General features: G+C 38.5%; 1 protein-coding gene across 1 annotated transcript in view; it reads left to right on the plus strand.

Annotated features, from left to right (window-relative positions):
* Nucleotides 1–302: 302 nt before the first annotated feature.
* Nucleotides 303–27,357, plus strand: part of LOC150090155 (glutathione S-transferase Mu 1-like) — a 57,908-nt gene continuing 30,853 nt past the window's right edge. Inside the window, exons 1-2 of the mRNA XM_090368977.1 lie at nucleotides 303–450; nucleotides 21,451–21,591. Of these exons, the coding sequence (XP_090225103.1) occupies nucleotides 418–450; nucleotides 21,451–21,591 (174 nt within the window). The 5' untranslated portion in view covers nucleotides 303–417. The remainder of the gene's footprint in view (nucleotides 451–21,450; nucleotides 21,592–27,357) is intronic.

Genomic DNA, 27,357 nt, shown 5'->3' on the forward strand with positions numbered 1-27,357 from the left:
CATATGTGAAGTCCGGCACTGGTGACGGTGATCGTCCCCCCCCCGCTCCCCCACTCTCTTTTCTGACGTTTCTGCTTGGAATGAATTGATAATCAGGGAATTGAACTTGAGTGATCAAAGCTGTGAAGTAAGGATTAATCTTTTATTAACCTGTCTATTACAAAGTGGATGTACACCATTTTAATTATTAATCTTTATTATTATTGTTACTGTCAAGTTTGGCGCTGCGAATTTCGTGTACAGTAATTATTTTACGTCTTCTCCTTAATCCTAGAGGGCGCACTCTTACCTATAAACTTTCGCGGAACCGCCTTTTTCTTTCTTGTTTCAAGTTTATATCTTTGTTTCGGCTGTATTCTCGTGTTGCTTGATTTTGTTGTATTTTGCCGTCCAAGATAACTTACTACACCCATCGTAATGGTTCGTCTTGGCTACTGGAACATTCGAGGAGTAAGTTTATGAAAGTTGCGCCATGCGTGTATTAATTTTAAATCACTATATGCAATTAAGTGTTTGTGGCCACACCCAATTTAGCAGTTAGATTGGAAATTTAAATAAAACAATTATTTCCAGGTTGATTATTTTTACGTAAGATAGCGAGTGTAATTTAAAAGAAAAAAGAAAACTCATAGAAAATAATGTTAATTAACAGCTTCTGTTAAACTTATTTTTGCGTTATTTTCCATTTTCGGTTTTTGACCAACAATTAATTTGCGGCAATGGCCAACATCACAAAGAAAGATTGTACTTTCTCAGGTGATACATTGTTGCATTCATTCATTCGTATTTTAGTGCCTCATGCCTATTGAATAATGTGCCACGTTTATCATATTTTATTTACATCAGCAATACTAGTATGCATTTTAGTTTGTTTGTGACAATAATTTCAATTTTTTTTTTTTTTTTTTTTTTTTACTCCTTGTTGAAGAAGATTAACACCACAGATATACTGGCCAGCCTAAGGGCTTGTATCCAACCAAACGGAAACGTTACTTTTCTGTTAAAGTAGTCAAAAAAAAGCAGAGAATTTTTTTTTCTAAGAAGAAACTATGCACTTGAATCCATTTGACGATAAAGTTCAAAACGTTCTAATACTTTGTGATTACTAAATTTTTATAATAATAATCTCCCATTAGGCATATTACCTGTTGAGTTTAGGTATAGTATTAATAGCAATCTTTACTTTCGTATGCGAACCATAAAAAACCCCACTTAGAATAAATCAAAGATTTATCTAATCTACTTTTAATATACTGATATCTAATTCTTCAAGGTTAGGTGATAGTAGCTTTTCCCAATAGTATTTAAGAATGTTAAATTCATCAGTTGAATCCTAATATCTTACTGTTAAGCTTGAGATAAGAGCAAGAACTCATCTCAAATTTTAGATAAGAGAAGTAGCTATATACACATCTTGATGTTTCAACATCATGCTCTGCCACTGATAAAGTACTTGCTGAAGAGACAACTGAATTGTAGCATTCAGTTGTTCTTGCAAAGTGGAATAAAAGTCTATAGTGCAATTGTTTTGAAAAAATTAGAAACCTGCCAGCAGTACTTCTGACTTAGTGCGAAGGGGTGCAATAATTAGCTTTGTGTGGGTATGTGCAACTGGTAGAAAAATCGTGGAAAGGCAGCAAAATAATAAAGCAAGTGGGAGTGAGAATATTGTGTATTGCATAACTTCTTTGCAGTATATTGGAAAGCTGCAAGAAGCAAAGCTTAACAGCATATCCATTTTAAAAAAATATTCTGCTTAATTCCAAGTTTCACATTGAAACTAGCAATCTGTTACCAATTAACAATAGGCTGTAATTATGGTCATGTTAATTGAGATGAACTGCTTGTCATTTTTTTAACACTGGGCTGTGCAGATCTGTAATCACTTTAGATAAATTCTTAAAAGAAATCAATCTACTTTTAATGAACTGATATCCAGTTTCACAAGATTAGGTAGTAGTAAGTTTTTCTCAATAGCTAATTACTTTAAAAGCAAATGTTTATTGGTACATATAGTGAATATGGAACAACTTGGTATAAGTGGCTACTGATCCCCTGAATGAAATAATATGATCTACATCCTCTTAGAAGAGGCTTGCACGTATTTACTAAATTACATATAAGCAAAGTAATGTATGTAAACACTTATTCACATTGCAAGAGAGATTCCTTATCCTTCCACAAAAGATATACACAGCCCATCATTAACTGTTCTGCTGGCTTATTTATTCTAATAAAGTAGTTACAATGAGGTGAAGTTGAGTGCTCCTCTGATCCCTTAGAACTGTACTGGAATATCCAACCCCATACCAGGTGGAAAAGATCAGAGTTTGAATCCTGTTGATAATGTGAGGAATTTTTGGGTCTTTTTCAAAATGTGAGGTTTTCAGAAATCTCCAAGCACAGTACTAATACTATAGGTTCTAATACCTTGTGTTTGGGTTTTACATAAAAAAAAAAAAGTTACTTGGGTAATGGGTAGCATGGGTTTTTTTCTGGAAACTGATTTTTCATCCAGCAAACAAAAATAATCTCAGAACACAAGCAATTTTTACAGATAATATATATGGAAGCAGCATGCCCTTTGTTGCCGATGTTAAAAAAACCCAACACCTTTTCAACTAAAAAGGCCAGAAATATCCTTGAAATAATTGCAATTAGCAATGCTTAAGCTGATCCAACTTTCAGTGTAATGAAAAATTGTAACTAAAAAGAACATCTTTGATAATTAAACACATTGCAGTTATGATGACCATAAATCTAAATAAAACCAATGTTTAATTTTGATTGGATCATTACATTAAATCTTTCCTCTGTAATCATCGCTTAGCTGTTGAGCAAAGTAGATGATACAACAAATATAAAGTAAATTCTATATGGCAATCTTTAGAATAAATTTTTCTTGAATGTTTATGTAATTTTTTTTCATGTAATCTTTGATTTTTGTGTACATTTTCTAGAATAGTTTTTTATGTATATTCTTGAATGTTTTGTGATAGTTTTATTTCTGATGTGAGAAATACTTAATGCTATATTAAATTATTATTAATTTGTATCATGAATCAAGTGTATCCATTATTTCCCTAGTTGCAAAAAAAAAAAAGTTGGCAAAACTGTGAGCCTGTTGTTAAAATAGTCACAGCCCATCACTGGATGAACAGTATCACTTGTGTTTTCTTTTCCTTGGATGTATTACTGTTTTTTTAATCAATCCAAACTATTTTGAACAGAGTTGTTAACTTGCTTCTTGCCTAAGCTACTGGATGCAACTTTTATCCATCTGTATTCCTACCTCTGTTACAGCCTTTGTTACTACTGCATCATCAGCTAAGGATAAAGTAGATTTACTAGCATTTTACTTTATTTCCCTAACTTTTGTATCATTCTCTGTAAAACCTACCATACCAAATATTCTGTCTTTTGACAGAATTCTTCTAACATTCTTGATACCGTGTTTTGTCACTTTTCCACAACTGGTGTTTTTCCTTTTGTGTGGAAATTTGCTTATATCCAACCTATTTCCAAAAATAGTTAAGGACCTCCCTTCTAAATACAATGGTCAAAAAAATTAATTTCTTGCCTATTCAAAGATAAATGTTTTGACTGTTGATAATATTAGTACAGACTAACACATTGGCAATGATGCTGGAAAAGGTATGCTTAGTGTGTGGGCAAAATATTTTTTGATAGTTTTTTATGAAAGCAGAATTTTTATGAATTTTAAATGTTTATAAACTATACTTTTGTTTATTTTTTTCACCTTTGATCCAATTTTTTGAATGTACTACCGGTGGCACACACAACGGCTCCAAAGATTTTTTTTTTTTTTTTTTTTTTATTTGTTGGGGCTGTCATGCACTACTGAATGAAAAGGTGGCCTCTGAATAAAAAAAATAACATTTGTCTGTGTCATGTTCTTCTTTTCAATTAGATATCTAATTGAAAAGATTATTTCTTTACTTCAGATTCCTCTGATCAGGATGCTCATTGCATTCAGGTGTAACATTGAAACCTCCAGCTGTTATTTTATGACAAAGCTGAAAAGGGAGTTGATGTCTCAGACCAAATGTCATCTTATTATACTGCCTTAGAAAAACTTCGTTTTTCTTTGAAATAACTCTTGGCACGTGTGTCGTGAATACTTGGGTAATATATAATAATTTTAGTGACAGCAAGAAATTGAACATGCTACAGCTTCAAAAAATAAGAGGATTGTTGGACACTGAAAATGAAAATAGAGGCTGAAGATGATGCTGGAATTCAAGAAAACTGACCACCTGCAAGAAAGAGGCCAAGAAGTAGTACCATACTGTTTGTATATTTAGTGAAGATTGTACAGGAAAGCAGACTGTGCTTATGTGTTTCAGTGAAAAACATAAGTAATAACTATTCGTTTTGACTTCATTATTTAGAATACAACTGTATTTGTTTTAAAATAAAATTTTTTCATTTTCTATATATACTGGTTTTAACTTATGACATCCATATTTATAGATGAGTGCATCACCAGTGGTACACCAAACAACTTGTACCTATGCTATAGCTGTATGCCCAATATAGAGGGTTTTGCTATTAATTGCAAGATTTTTAGCTATATAGAAATTGTATTGACAAGTGTACCATTGGTGGTCAGCAATGGCCGCAGTCTGTGTAATGTACCACATCATTGCCAATGTGTTAAGGTGATTTTGATTACAAAACACAAGTCTGGTTACAGTTCCATTTTTATCACTTTTACAGTTTAAACCCAATTTACTTTATACACATACTTAAATAATACGGTACACTATTGTAAAAAGAGAAATAAAATTTAAAAATCTGTGAATGAATTCCTTAGGTACACTTTGTCCATAATGTCCTGATACAATGTGCAGCAGTAATCTACCAATATATTTTCATTTCTGAAGCTTTTATAGCTACTTTCCATTGTCTTGATAGAATCATTCCTCTGTTCATCACTCACTATGCCAAGGTCTTCTGGAAACAAGTATAAATGTTAATGCAAGAAGTGAAGTTTCAGTGACAAATGACATCCCATTTCTTTATATGCATTGAGCAGTTTCTGAATAATTGTATCTCTGTATGCAGGTGCCCAAAAAGGTTTCCACAAAGCCTGCCATGCTTTTAGTTCTAATACATTGGGACAGTTTTCAAAGATTGGTGCCTGTGACCACCAAATAAAGAGGGTGTGGAAAGGTCAGGGAATGACCACCGCATATCCCTGGAGAAATATGGCCTTAGTTGGTAATGCTTCTAAAAACCAAATAACAACAAAGATCAGTGTTGCAAAAGTGAGAGGGAATCTTTGTGGGGATCTCAATCAGAAAGCTCTGATTTGAGGCCCTGTGAAGATAATTCGGTCTTTCACTTTCATAGCAATAATTTGTAAATTTTTCATTTAAGTAATGAAATCCTTAAATTTGTTTTACCCATCACTTTTACAAAACTTTTTTTTAGGCCAAGTGTAATGAGGTTGAAATAAAATCAGTTTTTGGGTCCACTGATGGAACATACAAATTGTGCACTACTTATTCCTTGCTCATATTCATTTCTTGGAAGCCAGCTACATCTGGTGTCAGGCTGTGATAGATTGGTTGTCCCATATAGGGACACAATGTTGCAAGCCCATTAATGTGAGTGACATTGAAATCACCACAGATATTTCAAAGAACTGGCCTACCACTTTTTTTTTTTTTTTTTTTTTGTGGCCCGTGAGATGATTTTTATACTGTTGACTACATCGGTGGGAAATTCACTAGCTGCACTAGGCACGATAAATAACAAGAAATATAATACTAGACCAGCTGTACTTCTCAGAATCCCCACCACTCCTTCCCTTCTTCAAAATGGAAACTCTGCAGATGGAAGTAATTGATTTACAGTGCAACAATGAATTAAAACACATTCATACCACAACATAAAAAAAAAAACAACTTTTACAACATGACAGCAGAAAAGTATCCCAAATTAAGATTTTTTTTTTTTTTTTTGCACAAAAAATTGAACACCTTTGGATCCACATCAGTTTGTGAAACTTTCTTTTCAAAAATGAAATTTATTAAAAGTAAATCTCAAGCTTCAATAACAAATCAATTAAGATGTGCAATATTAATTTAAATCAATATTATTAATATTAATTCAAATATTAATACAAATCAATTAAGATGTGCAATTAATATTGATGTAGATTTTAAAAAAAATTGAGTGATCACAGAGAAAAAGCAAACATCTCATTTATGTAGATATAAAAAATTAATGAATAAAATAAATTTTTATGGTATTTGATTTATTTTTAAAAAATCGTTTTATTTTATGTGGCCTGTGCAAAAAATGTGGTTCGTCAAGGTGGCCTACAGAAAGATTTGGGTTGGTCAGGCCTGCCATAGGGTGAGGTGTTTAATTGTTTCAAACAGTGTCTTTATGTTGAAGTATGTCTGCTGTAGATGAACAGTGGGCAATAGGGATGAATGGCTTTAAGTTCCCATTATGCAAGAGAACAGCTTTATGTCAGTAAAGAGGTGCTATTCAGATATAATTGCCCCTGTGACAATTCGCTAATAACTGTTTATCATGTTAGTAGTGGAGCAGGCCAAAAGTATCAAAAGGCTTTTGATGACAATAAATTGACATTCTTCCTAACAAAAGTTTTTGCTTTAGTCTTGGGGTTAGTTCAGCTTTTATCTTTGGAGAGGGCTAGGTCTCTAATGAGTTATTCAATTCATCTTGGGTAAATAAACAGCTCCAGCTCAAATGTATCCAATCACATTTTCATTTCATTCAGTTCTGTCTTCTAAAGGCTTCTGCAGAATACCAAAATTGTCATACTGTGATCATGAAGGATTGGTTTCATCATTGAATCTAGATTTGGATAAACAATCTTGTGCTTATTCTTCACCAAGAATCTAGTTACATTCACATTAAAAAATTAATTTTTATCATGGTATTTTAGCTCTCTATAATGTAGGTATTGCAAATGGTATAGACTTCCCCCCCTCCTTTTTTTTTTGTTTGACCAGTCAGTTAATCCAGAGTTTACCAACCTGGGATCCACAGACCCCTGGGGGTCTGCAAAAAGACCCTCTGGAACTGGTCAAATTATTTGTTCTATGTTGAAGTGACCAGACGCCCTAGATTATGCAGGACAGTTTGCCCCGAATTGCAAACTGTCCCAGATTGGACATGTAGCCTCCATAATTAATGGCAAACATAATGCAAATAATTTGCATTGTTTGCCGGAACCAATGGTACAATGGAAAGTTTTTTTTTCAATAGTAAATAAGTTGTGGATGTCAACAAAAACAACCAAATACAGAGGATGTGGAAGGGTCAGGGAATGACCACTGCATATCCCCAGAGCAATATGGCCTTAGTTGCTAATGCTTCTAAAAACCAGATAATCAACAAAAACACAGCTGACTGTAGAAATGCTGAAAGCAATACAAGTTAAGTGCAATTTTGCTAATTCTTGTGCTTGATTAGACCGGGGTTCGAGCCTGTCACCACCAAATACGGAAAGGTCAGGGTATGACCATCGCATATCCCGGAGCAATATGGCCTTAGTTGCTAATGCTCCTAAAAACCAAACAACAAACAACAAGCTAATTCTTGTGAGGAATTTTATGAAGAAATATCAAATACTCAGTACTGCTATAAATACTATCACATGTGTTACTGCATTTAGCCATAAAATAGACACAGGAACTCAAAACTGCGGGTTTATTCTTGAACACCCAGCAAATGAAGCAACACAACACGCATTCAAGATGTCTTCCCCCCATCCCCCACTTTTTTTTTCACAAGACCTCAAATGTTCCGGCCATTCATCAATAGAAGTATGCACAACATGCAGCGGGAAATTGGCCACCTCAGCATGCTCCAGTGATCTTTTCAGGCTCTCCAATGTGGTATGCCTTTTACCACAGACCATTCCTTCCAAAATAGCCCACAAATTGTAATCAAGTGGATTAGGATCTGCACTGACAGGAGGCCATTTGTCCTGTTTGAACTCGGGTACATTCTGTCAGCCATGTTTGGGTGACCTTTGCCTTTTGAGCAGGTGCTGAGTCCTGCAGCAAAATCCAGTGCTGACCATTGAGTCTGATTGAGGGGTCTCACGTGTGGCTCCAGAATATCATTCAGGTACACCCTTTCACAGGGTTTCACCTCCTGAACACAAATGCATCTTTGTTACAACTTCATAGGAGACTCCCCACCAAATCATTACTGATGCTAGATGATGTGACCCCTTTCAATCCTTCTAATGGCCCGACATGCTTCTGCAGAGCTGTGTGCAAAATACACCTTGTCATTTTGACAGTTGTAACTCTCCTGAATAGTAAAAATCTTCATCTGTGAAGAGTATCTGTTGATGCTTACCATTTGCATACTGACGCTGCAGTGCCCCTAATCTTTTTTGCCCCCATTCCATCAGAACTGGAGTTAGGAACTGTCCTGTTCTCCTACGGTAGGCACTCATCCCTAGATCACTTTTGATTATGCGTGACATCAATCTTAGTGATATTCCCATTTCTCTGGACATGATTTCCTGTTTTTGTAGGGGATTCCTACGAATTCTGTTTTCCAATGCCTTTGATAGCTGTAGGGGGTCCTCAGTTCTTGGATGACCAGACTGGGGTCTGTCATCAATTCTCTGTTTGTTGTGCCTATCAATTGCTTCTGTAGACAAATCTTCGGCTTATTCCAAGGGGTTTATTGTCAAATTCCTGCAGTCTTTCAACAGAAGCTGATTAACTTTCTGTGACATGATGAAATTAAAGGGAAAAACTATCAGTTTAGTCAAATTGGAAATGCTGGTCTTCTTCGATATGCCTTGAAATTACACTGTCAAATGCTGAAGGTGTTAAAGAAATCAAGATTATAAGCACAGGCTATGAAAAGCAGTGTATCACCACTGATGGTCGAAAGTTGCCACCATACTTAATTTTAAATCGAAAACCATACCAAAGATGTTATTTGCATGCACAAAAAAATGGGATGGATGTCGGCAGAGCTTACAGAAGACTGGCTAAATACTGTGTGGAATAGATGTCCTGGAAGTTTTCGTAACCCACCTAGCATGCTAGTACTTGATGCAAAAATGTCGTGACTTGGTTGTGATTCCTGGTGGCATGACTAGCCAACTGCAGCCACTCAATGTTTCAGTCAACAAACCATTTAAGGATTACTTGAGAAAGGAATATGAATCTTGGCTGTTGACTGACAACCTTCTGCTGACACCTTCCAGAAAAATCAAAGCAATTGGCAGAATAGGTATCAACAGCTTGGAAGCTAATCCCAGAAAGAATAGTGCAGCACTCATTTAAAAAATGTTGCATCTGCCAAGCTCTCAATGGCTCAGAAGAATCAGACTCTGAATGGGAAGTAGACTCTGATATTCATTCAAATGTAGATATCGATGGCTCAGAAGATTTGGAAGGAAGTGATGAATAACATACCTACTGATAAATACTATTGTTAGTAAATTGAATTCTATTCTAATAAAAATATTTGTTAGATATATTTTAGCATTTTATATTTTTTTCTTATACTCTAGCTTTTTTTTTCTGTTGGTGGTACTGAAATTAAGGTGTCTTAGAATCGAAGAAATGTGGTATTGGAATTGCAGAGACTTATGAGATTGTTCTGATAAACTAAATTACAACCAATAATGTGTTTGTAGTTGTAAATTTCACTCAAGACTGATTTTAAGTTAGGTCTATGCTTGTAAATAAAAAAAAAAAAAAAAGTGCAGCCATTATCAACTCACTGCAGGATGGAAGCCTCCTCAACAATTCATGCTGAGGGAAATGGACCATAATCTGCCACACTGGTCCAGTGTAGGTTGGCAGATTGACTGTATTCAGCAGTCCGGGGCTTGAACCCTGGTCTACTTAGAGCATGTGCACTCCCGCTCCTGACCATTCTGGCTACGGATGTGGCTTTGTAAATAGACTACTATTAAAGTCAAAAGTCTGAACATGAGTGATGTTGCCAGTATTTAGGGTATTAATAACTGGAATATTATTGCTAATTATTCTACTATCAGGAAGGATGTCCATGATAGGTTTAAGTAACCTTTCTAAAGTTTTGCCAGGTTTATGGGTGTAACTGCACTTGCAGCAAGTGATGAACCTGAAACTTGTGGGGTTTTTCTGCAACTTAGGTATGAAGTAAATATAAGTAAATTTGTAGTAATACTGCTGTTGCTAGTGATGGACTTGCAGTTGGCACTGGAATTTAGTTTTGGATTTAATGGTTGGAAATAAAAGGCTTTACAGATTATGGCATAGTTGCAGGAGGCTTTATCAACACGGGTGATGATAAAATGTATGTAGGTCTGCAAATTGTTGTTTTAATATGAAAAAATGGAATTTTAATCCTGCAGATGTTTGTACTGGTGGTAATAGACTTATGATGCTGTAGCATCATAGCTACTACTGAATTAATCCATAGCTGGAATGCTTCAATGGTAATGTTATGATGGAAAGAAACCGTGTAAGATCCCCATTGAAGCAGTCCAACTATGTATTAATTCGGTACTAGTTTTGATGCTACAGCATTGGTCTTCATTACCACCAGTACAAATATTGACAGGATTAAATTTCCATTTTTTTCATATTAAAACAACAATTTGCAGACCTACAAACATTTTATCATCACACCTGTTGATAAAGCCTCCTACAGCTATGCCATAATCTGTAAAGCCTTTAATTTCCAAACATTAAATGCAGAACTAAATTCCAGTGCCACCTACAAGTCTAACTTGAAACAATGTATAATTAAATTATGTAATAATGAGGATACAGATAATGTATCCTCATTATTGCATAATTTGTTTTAAGATCTAATGGCACCAGGAGTTGCTCCCCATCTCCGTGTAGCATACATGTTCGTATGGTGCTGAACACTGTAGAGTGTAGTGTTGTGTACCATTGTTTGTCATTCTATGCCCCTGGGAGGCAGGTCAGTTACCCAGTAATTTTTTAAAGTACTTTGGCAGATCCTGCCACCTGGTTTCCTGAGATTTCGGTGGCTAGGACCTAAAAAAAGAAACTAGGATTTGGTTTGGCTGAAAGGAACACAGATATGCAAGTTATATGATTTAAGATTAAAATTTTGGATGTTGGGCTTGGTAATCAGTAAATTTTGACATGGGTTGGACACTAGTTGTGAAGATGGGGGGAGGACAGACTGAAGACTGGGGTTAAACCCAAGGAGTCAGTGAAGCACACTTGTGCCTCACCAGAAGGAAAAGGAGTGGTAGAGAGGAGACAGGTAAGTTCTCCCCTGCTGAGGGATAGGGAGTTAAAGTGAATCAGGTAAGAGCACCGTATTCAGACTGCCAGGTGGCATTGGCAGTGGAGCTGAAGGTGATAGCTCTTGTCCTGAGGTGTCAGATCCCAGAACAGGTGCCATCCAGGAAAATTGGTAGGACTAAATCAGGTAGGTTCTGTGGTGGCAGGAGAGCCCTATGCCTTCCAAAGAGGTTTTGGGCAAATTTGGAAAATGCAGCATAGATTTTCTCTGATTCCTGGAGTCTTGGGATAAATTTAATTTTTGATATCAGAATGCATCGAAGGTCCTCATATAATGGGCACTGGTGCATCAGATGCTTCCATGATTCAAGTTGGCCACAGGAACAGAAAGAGTTGTCGGTGAGGCCCAGGGTAAAAAGTTTTCCCCTGATAGTGCAGTGTCCAGTCAGCAGATAGGTTGTTGTTAGGAGACCTGGGGAGAACCAGGTTGGTGACTTCGGGTAGAATGTCCGGAACAAATTTAAGGTAGCAAGCCGTCATTTCTTCACAGAGCGGTTGTTAGCCACATCAGTGGTGAAGTTCAGCAAGGTGACAGGTGTCTTTTGCCAGGTGGTAGAGCATGGATGACCTTCAGGTCCAGGGGAGGGCTTCCATCAAGACCTGGAGACTGCATACTGTGACAGTGCAGCATACCCAAGAGATGGTGAGTGGGATTGAGCGGTGTATGGGGTTCAAGTTTTCTTAGAGTGATTACTGTGGTGGCTTTTGTGTTACCATACAGGAATGCCATATGTGATGACAGGTAGGATTACTGCCTTATAGACGAGGCTGAAAGTTCTTTTCTGAGTTCTCAGTCCTTATGGGCGACACTTGCCTTTAGGGCAGAGTAGCCTCTTATCTTCTGCCTGATGTAGGCTAAATGAGGTTGGAATGATAGGCTCCTGTCAAATAGTCCCAGGTACTTTATTTAGTTGTGCTGCTAATTTTATTCTTCTACCCTAGATTTTGATTTGTGGGGGTCAGATCAGTTGAAGGTTACCCTTCAGCAGTATGGAGCAGGTTTTGGATGGCAAGACATGGGTTGTGGTGGGTAGCCCAATTTTGCAGATTTTCTGGTGCCTGGTTGCCAGGTGCTTCCAGTTGGGCCTGATGTCAGTGGCTAGTGTCAGAACCTGGCTTGGGCTCTGATGTTACTGAGGTCTTGGTTGAGGAAGTCATTCAGAAAGAGGATACATTTTGAAAGCAATTTTATAAATATGAATGTATAAACAATAATAATAATAAACTAGGGAGCTCTGCCCCCTGCTTGCCAACCCCCATGGATGTATGATGGAGTAAATCAAATTTTTTCTGTATAAAAGATACACCTACTAGCATTAGTAGAGGCACATATGCAAGAAAGCAAGCTTATGTAGTATCAGCCAATAAAAACCCTCCATTTGTTCCAAATGCCTGTCCAGTTCAGCCTTAAATTTATTTGGCTATTAGCTTCCACAATGCTGGCTAAAGGCAAATTTCTGCACTTCCATTCTACAACCATCTTTCCTCAATTTGAAACTGTGCCCCCTCAGGTTTAGTCTGAGCAAGAGGAAGAATCCCATCAGCATTCAGCTTGCTCAACCCATTCAAGGCCTCGTACACCTCAATCAGATCACTTTGCAGGTGCCTACTCTCCAAGTGCTGCAATTTGCAGAACTTAAGCCTTTCTTGGAAAGAGCACCCCTTTGTTCCCCTCACCAGTCTTGTTGCCCTTCTTTGTACTTGTTCTAGCAACTCTACATCCTTCCTAAATTGAGGCCTCCAGACCTGTGTACAGGTCTGGAGGTATGGCCTGACCATTGCCTTGTATAACGGGATAATCACCTCCATGACCTGCCTGGCAGCCCATCTGCACTGCTCGGCAAACTTTATATTTGACTGCACAATTACCCACAGGTATTTTTCACTTTCCACTTCCCTGAGTGTATTACCACACAGTTGGTATGTTTCTCTTCAGTTATTGCTACCCATATGCAGTACTTTGTATTTGTCAATATTGAACTTCAGTTGCCACTTCTCAGCCCATTTTCCCAACTTAACTTGATCTTGTTGGAGTAGCATACTGTTTTTAACAACCCTGCCAACCTTTGTATCATCTGCAAACTTGGACATTAAACCTGATATACCTTCATCAGTATCATTGATAAATATACAAAACAACAATGGGCCCAACACCAAACCCTGGGGAACTCCACTAATAACATTTGTCCACGAAGAGCAATGTACATTGATTACCACTCTGTCTCCAACTCAACCATCCCTTTATCCATTGTAGCAACTTACCCTTAATGCTGTACCTCCAATTTGTACAGCAGTGTCTTCCATGTGCAACAGTATCAAAAGCTTTCCTGAAATCCAAGTATATCATATCAATTATTTTTGGCATTCAGTTCCTTTGTGACCACATAGTATCCAATCAAGTTGGTCAGAGAAGACCCATGCTGTGTCCTAACTATTACTGCAGTCTTGTTTAAATGATCCCACAATGCTTCTTTAACTGCTAATTCCATTATTTTCCCTGGAACACAATTAAACTAACAGGTCTATAGTTGTTTCACCTTTTGAACCCCCCCCCCTTTGTGAATTGGTGATACATTTGCACACTTCCAGTCCATGTGGACTAGAAGTGTGCAAATTAGTTGCAGTCTGATTGACAAGTTTCTAATTTCCACTTCTCCAAATGTCAGTTGAGTATTAACATCTTCAGGCCAATGTTTTTGATAACATACACGAGACCAATATGCCAACTCATTGTCTTTGCTATCAAGCAATCTTTTTTTCAGTTGACTCCTTCAATTTTGTATAAAATGTACTTGGGTCAATAGGAGGATCCTTTCTTGAATCTTTTTTGTGAAGTAAAACTCCACGAAAGCGAAGATCACGTACAGCAGCAACAGCGCATTTATAACAGGGCCCAAAGTTCTGTCTTCTTTCTTCAAAAACATGTACCAGTATCTTTATTTTCTTATTTGCCTTGTACAGGTCCATGTTGCGGTCCTGTAGGTCCAAACTTAATTCTGATAATTCCTGGAGAGTGTCGCACATCAATCCTAGGTCCAATAAACATTATGTAGATGTGATTTTCTTTTCAAGCCATAAGTGCATTTATCATTTTTCTCTTGTAGGATCATGCATTGCTTCTTCAAAATGATACACAAGGGATTCAAAATTATTCCACACAGCCAAAACTATATGCAAACTAGATGACACCCATTGGGTACTTAAAATTCTTCCAATTTTTAGCAGCTCAGCCCTCAGTAATTCTGCACATAAATGTTAACTCTCCACTATCCTTTGCCGAAGCATGGTATATGACGTAAAGTTTATCAATAAATGATTTGAATCTATTTATTCCTGAAGTTTCCTTGATAGCATCACCTACTGATAATTCTAGTCTGTGATTAGCACAATGCCAAACTATAATAGAAGGAAAAATGTTCTGACAGCAATTTTTTCACTCCACTTTTACTCTAATATCACAGCAGTGGCGTTGCACGCCAGAGAAACCAAATATTTTTTAAATAATCTTCTGTCATCCCATAAGAGTAAAGATATTGGAGTAAGGAATCAAATACTCCTTCTGCCGCTACCTTTTCAAGTTCTACCAAGTCCAAAAACAAATTTATCGGTGAATTCATTCCAACACCTTTGATACAGCATCGAACATATACTATGAGGGTAATTTTTTGCTTATTGTGGTTGATTTATCAATTAAATTTTATTATTGGATTGAACAATTTCTTTAACCACAGTTTTCCTCATTTCTTCACTTGTATGATTAACAATGTTAATACATGCATTTGTAGAATGAAGAATACGACCCATTTCAAATCCATTCAGTTCCTTCAGATCAATTTCAGTTTCAAAATGATGGAATGATTGATTTTCCTTTGCTACTTTATATGCAGTTCGAAAATTTTTTGCAGTTATTATATTTTCGTGAGATAATGACGTTAAAAAAACATTCTCAAGAGTCATTTTTTCGCTTTCAGCAACTATTTTTAATGCTGTTTTATGTGCAGCAGATTCTGTGATCAAAAATTTTTTTTTCGAAGTGAGCTCAACTGTTGCTTCCTATCTTTGCCAGAATAGGTTCTCATTGTTGGTCCATTCTTTGGAAAGTTTCATTCCCATTTTCGTTTCAACTCCAAGAGTTCCAACTTTTCTACAAGGTGTACAGCCAAGTTTCATTTTGCAAACACAGAGCCATTCATTTTTCAAGCAAAAATCATTTTTTTGATCATAGGTCCAGCAGTCCGGCCAGTCGTTTGTAGTTTGGCTTTGCTTCTCAAGATCAGATTCAGAAATATCAAGAGGCGTCGTTATTTTTGTGTGTTCTGTCGTTGTCTGTTGATATTCTGGCCTTTTTATTAGCAGGACTGGTGGTTGAGAAGTAATTAGTAATTTTTTCATTTTTAAATTTGGGGTCATACTTTAACACTAAAAATTAAAAGATTTTCAATTCAATTTTTTAAAATAAAAATTATTTACCTTCCGCACAGAGTCAATTGCTGTACACAAACCCACACACGTCAGTTGTGTAACAAAACGTAACGGTCACCACCTGCAGTAAGCACTCAGCGTGCAGCCACACAACCAGTGCAGACGAAGTCTGCATGCATCGGACTTTAACAAACACAAGCAACCCACATGCACCATTTTAATGATTTTGCCACCGACCTGCTATGCTCGACAGGGCAATTCAAGTCCACGTGGACCAAACATCAAATTTTCAAGTTACTTTTAAAACTTGGAAAATCCATTGAAAAAAGGTGCCGGAACACCGTTCCGGTGCATTCTATGACAAAAAAAGCACTGGCTATCCCGAAGATCAAAGTAGGAATATAACTATCATGGTTTTAGATGCATATCAAAACTTTTATCACCAAACTTCACTGTTGTATGATTCAGAATGGTATGAAACATTCTCCTGATCCATACTAAATTGTCAAACCTCAAGACTCTGAAATTAAATGTTGCTCTATAGGACCTCAATTCAACTTTCAGTAGTCTAATTCCAATAGTCAGTCTGTTGCCCCAAGCACGTGTACAAGGTTGGTGAACGTTATGGAGGCAGTTGCCCCTCAGTCAACACCGTTCTCCCAATTCCCACTAATCACTTGGAGCTCTTTGACTTCCTCTCTTTGCAACTTGACTTTCTCCAGTCCAACTTTCCTAACAGTGAGGTAATTTTCCTTGGTGATTTTAATGTTCACAACTACAGCTGGCTTCCGTTTTCTAGTCACACCGACCCAGCAGGTCGAGATGCTGAGGCTTTTGCAATTACTAATGATCTAGCACAGATTGTTCATTTACCTACGAGAATACCAGACAATCCTAATCATACAGCCAATACGCTTGATCTTTTTCTCACAAACAACCCTTCTAAGTACACAGTCAAAGTGAGAGGTCCTTTAGGCACTTCAGATCACAACTTGGTGATTGTCTCTTCTCCAATGGAACCTTTATCTCATGGCTATTCCCAACCTCGTGTTGTTTGGCATTGCAAGAATGAAAAATGGGATGACCTGCGAGACTTCTTTTCCTTGGTCGGATTACTGTTTCAAAACTTCTGATGTCAACGTTTGCTCAGATTGTGTCAGTGAAATTATTCTTGCAGGAATGGAATCCTTTATCCCACACTCGACTTTAAAATCTCATCCTTTATCTAAACCTTGGTTTTCCAATAAATGTGCTAAGGCTGTTCAAGAGAAGAATGTTGCATATCGTAATTGGCTTATTTCTAATTCTTCAGTTTCATTTTCTGCCTACACCAAAGCTCGCAACAATTGTTATTAAACAGTCCAAACTACAGTTTGAACAGGCTAAGAGTAGAAAACTTGCTTCTTGCCCTAATGGTAGCTAAGCATTCTAGTCTCTTACCAAAGGTATTGTGCCACAACTTTTGCCCATCTCTGCTCCCACCTCTGTCCAAACCAATTGGTTCTGTTGTCACTTCAGCCAAGGATAAAGCTGACCTGCTAGCATCCCATTTTTCTTCCAGCTCATGTATCTTGGTAAAACACCTCCCACCATTCCCAACACGCTCCATTCAATGCCTCCTGTGGTCTTCCGTCAAAAGGATATCAGAAGGATTTTGATGAATCTTGATGCTAAGAAAGCTCCAGGACCTGATGGTATTTCTCCACTTGTTCTCAAAATCTGTGCTCCTGAACTTGCTCCTATTCTTTGCCACCTTTTTTCACTTTCTTATTCCAAAGGTGTTTTTCCTTCTGCTTGGAAATTTGCTCATATCCAGCCAGTTCCTAAAAAGGGTGACAAATCCCTCCCATCCAATTATCATCCCATTGCAATTACTTCTACTCTTTCTAAAGTAATGGAGAAATCAATTAACCGCCAACTCTTAAACTACCTAGAAACCTTCCCGTCTGATCAACGATTGCCAGTATGGATTCTGTCAGTGTCGATCCACTGGTGATATATTCTGGCTTATGTTACCCATTTATGGACTAATTCGATGGAAAGGTTTGGTGAAACACAAGTAGTTGCTCTTGACATCTCAAAGGCTTTTGATCGTGTTTGGCATCAAGGTCTTCTAAACAAGCTTCCATCTTATGGTTTGTCAACTGTTTTTAGTAATTGGTTACCCAGTTTTCTCTCTGATCGCTCACTGAGGGTGATGGTAGATGGCTCTGTCTTCTAACTTCTCCACTAATGCCGGTGTCCCCCAAGGTTCAGTTCTTTCTCCCACTCTTTTCCTCTTGTATATCAATGACCTTCTTCCATTGACTGGAAATCCTATCCATAGTTTTGCCGATGATAGCACATTGCATTCAACTTTCCATTTTGAGAAACCTTGTCCTGCTCAATCAGCTTCAAGCTCTCAAAAATCTGCTGCCAATTCCTTAAATGCCGATCTTCAGGTAATTCTCCAGTGGGGCAAAGACAACTTAGTTGATTTCAACCCTTCTAAAACTCAGTCTTGTCTTATATCTCACAAAAAGGATTCTTCTGCTCCTATGCTTATCTTTAGTGACACTCCGATTTCTAGGCAAAATGATATATCTCTTTTGGGGATTACCCCGACTTCTAATCTCTCTTGGCACAAGCACATTACAAATATTGCTTCCTCTGCATCTAAAAAACTTGGTTTTCTCTTTCGCTCTCTGCGTTACTTTTCTTCCAAACAGCTGCTCACTCTGTATAAATCGCAAATCCGCCCTGCCATGGAATATTGTTCCCACATCTGGGGTGGTGCCCCCAAAACCTCTCTCAGGATTCTTGATTTCATTCAGAAGAGGGCAGTTAGGTTAATTAATGATTCATCTATAACAGAGTCTCTCCACTTGCTTTCTCATAGACGTACTGTTTCTGCTGCATGCCTCTTCTATAGATACTTCTATGGGCACTGTTCTTCTGAATTGGCTTCTATAATTCCCGCTCTCTCTTTCAAAACAGTCCGAACACGTGATGCCAACATCCATTTACTGTCCAACTTCAAACCCACAGAACCAACATTTCATCTTCCTCATTTATTCATTCAACTGCCATTTTCTGGAACAACCTTCCTTCATACGTATTTCCTGAAAATAACAATTTACAGAAGTTCCAGTCCAATGTCAACAAATATCTTCTCAACCTCCAAGCACAGTACTAAGTACTATAGGGTGTTTGGGGTTCACATAAAAAAAAAAAAAGTTTTCTTGCAATATCACAAATGTTGGCATGTGTCTCACATATGTGCTCTACATTGTCTGATTCTGCCCATTTGTGTTCCTTCCATCTAACATTCATCAATGTAGAGGCATAATTGTAAATAGTTTAGTTTTTTGTAAATATTTATGTAGTTTTGTATTTTATAATGTTATTATTTGTATAATATTATTATACTAACATTATAATGCACTGATTGAAGTCTAATCAAGAAATGACCTATGTAATTATTTACCTGTGCATTTGTAGTGACATAATTGCCCTGCCCTCTTCTATTGGCTCGAATAAATATCACAAGGAGAAAAACTTTTAATGTATGGAGAGATAACAATTATATTCATGTAGGCTAACTGAATGGATATGTGAGTGGTATAATCATTTTGTTTATCTAATTGGTCTCATAAAAGCTAGACATGGTAGAGAAAAACATAAGATGAATCATCTTATGGTGGTGGGAGAGTGTGGACTAAATAGCCCCACTACCCCAGGGGCTCACATCTGGTGAGTATGGTCTTGGCAAACCCAGGGTCCTCAGCTGAATATCATCATTCTTCTCTTTCTTGGTGATTCCTTCCTACTTTTGACTTTCTATCTCTCAAGGTAACTTTTTTTTTTTTTTGCCTGCGTAGTATAAGCCTTGGGCTTCCGTGCACTGTATGGCTAACCATAATAACATTCTCCAACCACTATCACAGATGAAAAATAGTTTACCTGTGTTGTTATCCTGTTGCACTTACCTATACATTTTCTAAAGTAAAAAAGTGTATGCTCCTATGCTCATCTTTAATATCACTCTTATTTCTAGATAAGATCACATCTCTATTAGGGATTATCCTGGCTTTTAATCTCTTGGCATAAACACAACAAATGTTGCTTCTTCTCCATTGTCTTTGCATAAAAAAAAACCTCAGGTTTTCTTTTTCTCTTGGTATTACTTTTCTTCTAAACAGTTACTGATTTTATACAAATCTCTACTATGGAATATGGTTCCCACATATGGGTTGGCACACCAGGGTCCTGAGCTGCATATCATCATTCTTTCTTGGTGATTCCCTTCTACTTCTCTCTCTCTCTCTCTCTCTCTCTCTCTGGTTAACTCCATATTTTTTTTTTTTTTTGGCTGGTACAGCCTTGGGTTTTCTTGCACCATATGACTAATAATAATCATGTCTTGTCTCTAAAACCTCATTCAGCTACCTAGACTTTATTCAAAAGAAAAATACTCTGGTTAATTTGACTAGTCTGTTACAAAATCTCTCCACTGTTTTGTGGACAGTCAGTTTCTTCTGCATCCCTTTTTCTATAGATGCTTCCATCTGAATTGGCCTGCTCTCTTCGAGACCAGTTAGCATCCACTATCCAACTTAAAATTATCTATTCTACTACTGTTCTCTGGAACAATCTGCCTTCATAAGTATTCCCAGAAAATTATCATCTGCAGAAATTAAAGTATAATGCTAACATATCTTCTCAGCTTTCAATCCATGCACAGTACTAAATAGTATAGGTTCCTGATACCTTTTGTTTGGGTTTTTTTAAAAAAAAAAAAAAGTTTGTAAATACTTGGCACACGCAGTGAGCATGTGTAACTTGTGTCTGTTGGTTTGGAAAATAATCAGTAATTCCTTAATGATTTCCAGTGCATGTTTGGTAGCCTTTTGCCCACTTATTGCCCCCAGAATTTTGGTAGTTTATTCAGAAGCACCCTATATGAATGTTTGCACTGTTCTGTTGGCTGTTCTGTCAAAAGCTTATAACAATGGTGTAGATAAACCATACTTTACCCATAAACTATTAAACTATGTATGTAGTGTGAAGGCATAGTTTTTAATTGTATCTCATTGTGGCTACCTTCACAACAAGATACCAGGTATTGCACTACAAGTAAGTAATGCTTTTCTAGTAGAGAAGACTACCATTATTCTCATTGGATACCACCACCCAGATGGCACTGTTTCAAAGCTGGCCTATCATAGTTTAAATAATTAATTTAAATCCATATCATTATGCTTTGTGCATTTAATCTTCAAATACTATATCATCCTGCACACAATTTAGCTTCTCATTGTGGAACCACTTTGCAACTGTGATGGCACGTTTGCTTTATCAGGATACCTGCCCACCCACCGATGATAGACCAACAGCTTTGAAACGGTGCCATCTGCGTGGTGGTTTCCACATGAGAATAAATACTAGTAGCTTAGAAGTAGTGCAATACCTGATATCTCATTGTGAAGGTAGCCACAATGAGATTCAATTAAAAACAATGTCTTAACACTATGTATATAGTTTAATTTATGGGTAAACAATGGTGTCTACACCAATGTTATATAGTTAATTTAAAACCATATCATTATGCTTTGTGCATTTAATCTTTAAATACTTTATCAAAAGCTTATATAATTTGCTAGCACATATAATTGTAGACCTTTATACAAATAAGATGTTTAATTTACTTTTTTCCCCTTCCTATCTCTTATAGTATGCTCAACCAATTAGGCTGATTCTTGCACATACAGAAACTGAATTTGAAGATAAACATTATAATTATGGCCCACCCCCAGATTTTGATAGGAGTGCTTGGTTCAATGAAAAATTTTCATTGGGTCTAAGTTTTCCAAATGTAAGTTCAGTTTTACTTTATCTTAATTATGTTTTGTAAATATTAACCACGCATTTTATGAAATGTGGAAAACTTGGTTATTTACTATTAACATGTATTGTATTTCTTGAATTCAGTAACTATCTTAAATTTCTGATTATATTATGTCTGCTTTACTATTCCCATTCCTAATGCCTGTCAACTAATTCAGTATATTCTATCTGCACAAAAGGCATTCTCTAACTTCATAGATAGTTTTTTTCAGATAGCCATTAATCCTAATAAGACTAAATAAATGAACTTCATCTTGCACCTTCCTCCTCTGCATTGCCTCTTTCTATTCAATCTGTAGCTCTTGCTCCTGTACCAGATGTTCCTTGCAGTTTGTTTAGGTGCAAAGATGCATTTACCACTTGATGCATAATATTCTGTAGTATTGAGAGCTCCATAATATCAAGATTTTCAGCAGTAAAATATATTTATTTTCTAATACTTGAGTCATATTGAAGTAATTCCTCTGATGCTACTAAAAAACACTCAACTCTGTAAAATGCCTTTATTATGATAATGTAAAAATGTAAAATTGTGTACTGATTGTATAAACTGTATATTAAAATAAAATGATATATAACAATAAAATATAGTTAAAAGCGCTAAAAGTGTTTGAAATCCTAAAGAACCACTAAAACAGGAGCTTTTTCAGCAGCCACCTTCATCAACAATAATGGTTACAGGCACCGACAGTGTGTGTGTGTGTGTGTGTGTATACACACATATGTCTCAGCAGGTCTGCAACACGAACTATGGCATCTGCACACGGTTCACTTCTCGTGCATTGGAACTGGAAATTGAACAGGCCACTCTAAATGTTCGTCTCTTTTTAGGATGTCTTCAAAGAGTGGATGAATGTAACAGCCCTTAACCCTATTAAGACAAGTTTGGATGAACATATCCTTAAACTCTCTAGCCATTTCCGGTTCAAAAAGCCATGTGCTCTATCCACGATCATGGCTTCTTTAGTTGTAATACCATGCCCAGTTTCCCAGGCATGTTTGGCTATGACTGAACCTCTGTAATTGGCAGTGTTGAGGGCTCTGTAGTGTTCCTCCATCCCAGCAGCTACACACAGCGTATCTTACATGAACGTAAGATACGAGAAATGGGTTCCGAAATGCCTGGATAGTAGGGAATGTTTGTGGTGGCAACAGGTGTAGAAGCATCCCTGCTGCTGTTACTCATACCTCCTAAGCATCTCTCAATGCTCTGGGGGTAACTGCATGTTACTTCTTCTTCTTTGGTCCTTAGCTGGCAGCTGGGGGAGGCTGGTTGGCCACGCAACCAGTATGCTGCTGTAGGTGCCGCAGGGTTTCGGACTTGCTCTGTGATGTTCTTCCATACCTTACGATCCATGGCTTCAGTCCTGGCCTGGTTAAGGTCAAGACGTCGGCTCTTCAAGTCATCTTCCACTTGCTTGGCCCACATTTTCCTAGGCGCGGTCCGTTGGATGCTCCACTGGGTGGGTTGTTGTCTCCAAAGGAGTGTGGATGGTATTCTGTTCATGCCCATTCTACATACGTGGCCAAACCATCTGAGCCTTCGCTTCTGGATTTGGTCGGCAATGGTTGGTTGCTGTTGGCATCTGGCGCGGATGGTATCATTAGTGATGCGGTCGCGAAGAGAGATGCCCAAGATCTGCCACAGGCATCGCATTTGGAATACCTCAAGTTTGTTCAAATCTAACTTGAGACAAATCCATATTTCCGATCCGTAAAGAAGAATGGGCAGGATCAAAGTCCGGAAGAGTCGGATTTTAGTCTTTGTGGAAATGTTGGTCCTCTTCCACAGACACCATTTGAGTGAGGCGAATGCAGTGGCCGCCTGTCCAATTCTGCTGTGGATTTCCATGGTGGATGCAACTTTCTTCTCCTGGACCAGCGACCCAAGGTATTTAAAGTCCTGCACTTGCTCGATCTGGAAGCCTTCGAGATAGATCGTGGCTTGCGACCCATCTGTTGTCAGGGCCTTTGTCTTACCAGCATTGATCTTCAAACCGTATGGCCGGGCAATGTTGTAGAGGATGTCCGTGGCTTCAGCGTCTTTACCGGCAAGGATAGCACTATCATCAGCAAACATCAGGTCAGTCACATAGTGATCCTTGTCATATTGTATGCCCTGTCTGTTTCTGAATGCTTGCCTCATAATGGCATAGACCACGATGTTGAAAAGCAACGGGGAGGCTACATCCCCTTGCCGGACTCCAGTTTGGATGGTAAATTCCTCAGATAAATCGTTCTGGATGCGCACCTGGCTGGTTAAACCGTTGTATGCAGTTTGGAGGAGTGTGATGACTTTTCGAGGTACGTGTTCAACCTCTAGTAGTTTCCATAAGGCAGGCCGGTGGACACAGTCGAAAGCAGACTTAAAGTCAATGAAAACAATGACGGTTCGCTGTCCACACCGGATCCTCTCCTCCATCAGCTGATGAATGGCAAAGATTTGATCACAGCATCCTCTCCCAGGTCTAAATCCTGCCTGTTCTTCTCGACTGGTTTGCTCGCGATGTTTTTGCAGTCTTGACTGGATGATCTTCATAAAGACCTTTCCAATGATGGAAAGGAGGCTGATGCCACGGTAGTTCTTGCAGTCCCGGTTATCACTTTTCTTGTGGATCGGTACGATAATGGCTTTTCTCCATGTTAACGGAATTTGTTCAGTGCACCAGATGGTTTTGAGGAGTGAGTGTAGTCGGCGAAGCAGTACATCTCCCCCGGCTTTGATCACTTCTGTGGTGACTTGGTCCACTCCTGGTGCCCTGCCATTCTTCAGGGATTGTATGGCTGCTTTCACTTCTTCTACTGTAGGCTCAACATCGACCATGGAGACCTCAGGGGGGTCGATCGAGAGTGCTGTTGCTGGCAGTCCCTGAGGTGGGTTACTAGGTCAGCTGTAACCTTTTAATCTCGTCTCCTCTTTCTTCAGATGAGGAGCTGTGGGACCCACCCTTTCCATTAAGGCTGTTTTTGTGGCAGCCAGCCTGAGCAGTTTTAAAGTATATATTGGCCATGACACAAGATTTTCTGTAAACCTTGGTTTTCAAGTGTCTGCCTTCTGTATACACACATCTAGGAATGGAAGGTTCCCCCCCCCCCCCGCTCAACCTCAGAGGTAAACCGAATATAGGGCAAAACATTATTTAACCAATTGAGTATTTCTGTTTCATATCCTCTTCGTATTACTGTGAACGTGTTGTCTACATATCTCTTCCATGCCCAGCATGGGAGAGACATATGTAATGGGGGAGGATTAAAAAAAATGGCAAACTATAGCCATTATCAACCCACTGCAGAATGGAAGCATCCTCAATTCATGTTGATGGAAACGGACCATAATCTGCCATGCTGGTCCAGTGTGGGTTGGCAGATTGACCGTATTTAGCAGTCAGGGGCTTGAACCCCGGTCTACTCAAGGAGTATGTGCTACTGCACTTCCCCTCCTGACCACTTGGCTAGGAGGGGGAGGACTAGTGCTCCCCAACATCCTGTCTTCGAACTCCCCATGGCTAAGTTGGCTATAATTTCACTCTTAAGTGAACCTATGGCCACTCTGTGGACCTGCCGGTACATAATCTTTTGAAATTACATGGTAGTACTAGATAAACATAAGCCAACACCTTCATAAATATCCTTGCCACTTAGGACTGTCCTATCTTTCAAAATGCCATCCCTACTCAAAGCATTCTGTGCACAATCCAAGCCATGTTCGATGGGTATACATGTGAACAAAGAAATGCATAGAAAGATGCTGTAATCTCTCCCTCTTCTACCTCCTAAGCACTGACGGACTACACAAATTCTCATCTGTTTTTGATGGTATAATTAGTGTCCTACTATGGGAGATAAAAGTTCAGCTAAAAATCTGGATTGTGCATGTGTTGGACTGCCCACTGCTAGGGTTGGACTACCCCCAGCCTTGTGCCCTTTAGGCAGGCTGTAAAATCTAGGCAAGTGACAGCCTGATGCATGCAACCTCCAGGAAACCTCTGCAGATTTTTTTTTCCAATTCAACCAACTCTTGACTAATTTGTTAACTCGTTCTAGCCTGCCCAGTGGGTTCCTACAAATGATCTTATATGTAGGCTTTATTTAATAAATTAAGGATCTTTTCCTGATAATCATCTTTGTTCAACACTACCATAGATCTACTCTTGTCTGCACGTAGTATTACAATAGTATCATCTTGTTTTAATTCTCCTAATGCTCTTTGTGCAACTGTTAAATTGGAGAAGAGGCTGTGTGCTGAACCTAACACACACAACATCCTAATCCAGATCTCATTAGCTGTGACTTCAGGTAGATTGGCTACAGCCCTCTCTATACCTATTCCCATATTTGCGATGGGGAGCCCATGAACTAAACTGAAATTGGGGCCTAGACTTAATAATCCTTTCTGTTCATTTGTTAACTCTGTCACTCGGTTATGAATGAACGAACTTGCCCTGAGTGACTACATTAACACCTTCACAAAGGATATTTGTGAAGGCTTATGTTTATCTAGTACTACCATGTCATTTCCAAAGGTTATGTACCAGCAGGGTCCATAGAGTGGCCACGGGTTTGCCTATTAGTGCAATTATAGCTAACATAGCCATGGAGGAGTTCAAAGAAAGGATGCTGGGGAGCTCTAGTCCTCCCCATTAGGTGTCTCTCCCATGCTGGGCATGGAAGAGATATGTAGACAACACGTTCACTGTAATAAGAAGAGGATAAGAAACAGAAATACGCAATTGGTTAAATAATGGTTTGCCCTGTATTCAGTTTACCTCGAAGGTTGAGTTGGGGGGGCTTCCATTCCTAGATGTGTGTGTATACAGAGAATGCCGACACTTGAAGACTAAGGTTTACAGAAAACCCGTATATCGTGGCTAATACACACAGTTTAAAACTGCTCATGCCGGCTGCCACAAAAATAGTATGGCTAATTCCTTAATGGAAAGGGTGGGGTCCCTCTGCCTCTAATCTGAAGAAAGAGGCAACGAGATTAAAAGGGTTATGGCTGACCTAGTAACGTGCATTTGCCCCCAGAGCATTATTGAGGGGTGCTTAAGCAGTATGGGTAACAGCTGCAGGGATGCTTCTACATGTTAGGCGCCTCCGTAGCCAGGTGGGAAGGAGCAGCAGTGCGTAGCACACCCTTCTTGATTAGACCGGGGTTCGAGCCCGTCACCACCAAATACGGAACATGCGGAAGGTCAGGGAATGACCACCGCACCGGAGCAATATGGCCTTAGTTGCTAATGCTCCTAAAAAACCAAATAACAACAAATAGCTTCTACATGTTGCATACATTCCCTACTATCCCCGGCATTTTGGAACCCATTTCCCGTATCTTACGTTCGTATAAGTTACGCTGTGTGCAGCTGCTAGGACAGAGACCGCACACGGTAGTGTCCACAACCAAAGATCCTATTGTGGGTGATGACTCTAGTGGGGTCATATATGAAATTGAGTGTCCTGATTGTGGGGGAAACAAAATGCAGACTGCAATATCGCCTGGGAGAACATGATAGAGCCCTCAAGACTGCCAGTTACAGAGGTTCAGCCATAGCCGAACATGCCTGGGAAACTAGGCATGGTATTACAACTAAAGAAGCTGTGATCGTGGATAGGGCACATGGCTTTTGGAACCAGAAATGGCTAGAGTTTAAGGATATGTTCGTCTGAATGCCGAGTCTTAATAGGGATAAGGGCTGTCACATTCATCCACTCTTTGAAGTACTTATCCTAAGAA

The sequence above is a fragment of the Mastigoproctus giganteus genome, chromosome 2 (genome assembly GCF_048544385.1).
Source record: "Mastigoproctus giganteus isolate SK-2022 chromosome 2, ASM4854438v1, whole genome shotgun sequence".
Classification (NCBI taxonomy): domain Eukaryota; kingdom Metazoa; phylum Arthropoda; class Arachnida; order Uropygi; family Thelyphonidae; genus Mastigoproctus; species Mastigoproctus giganteus.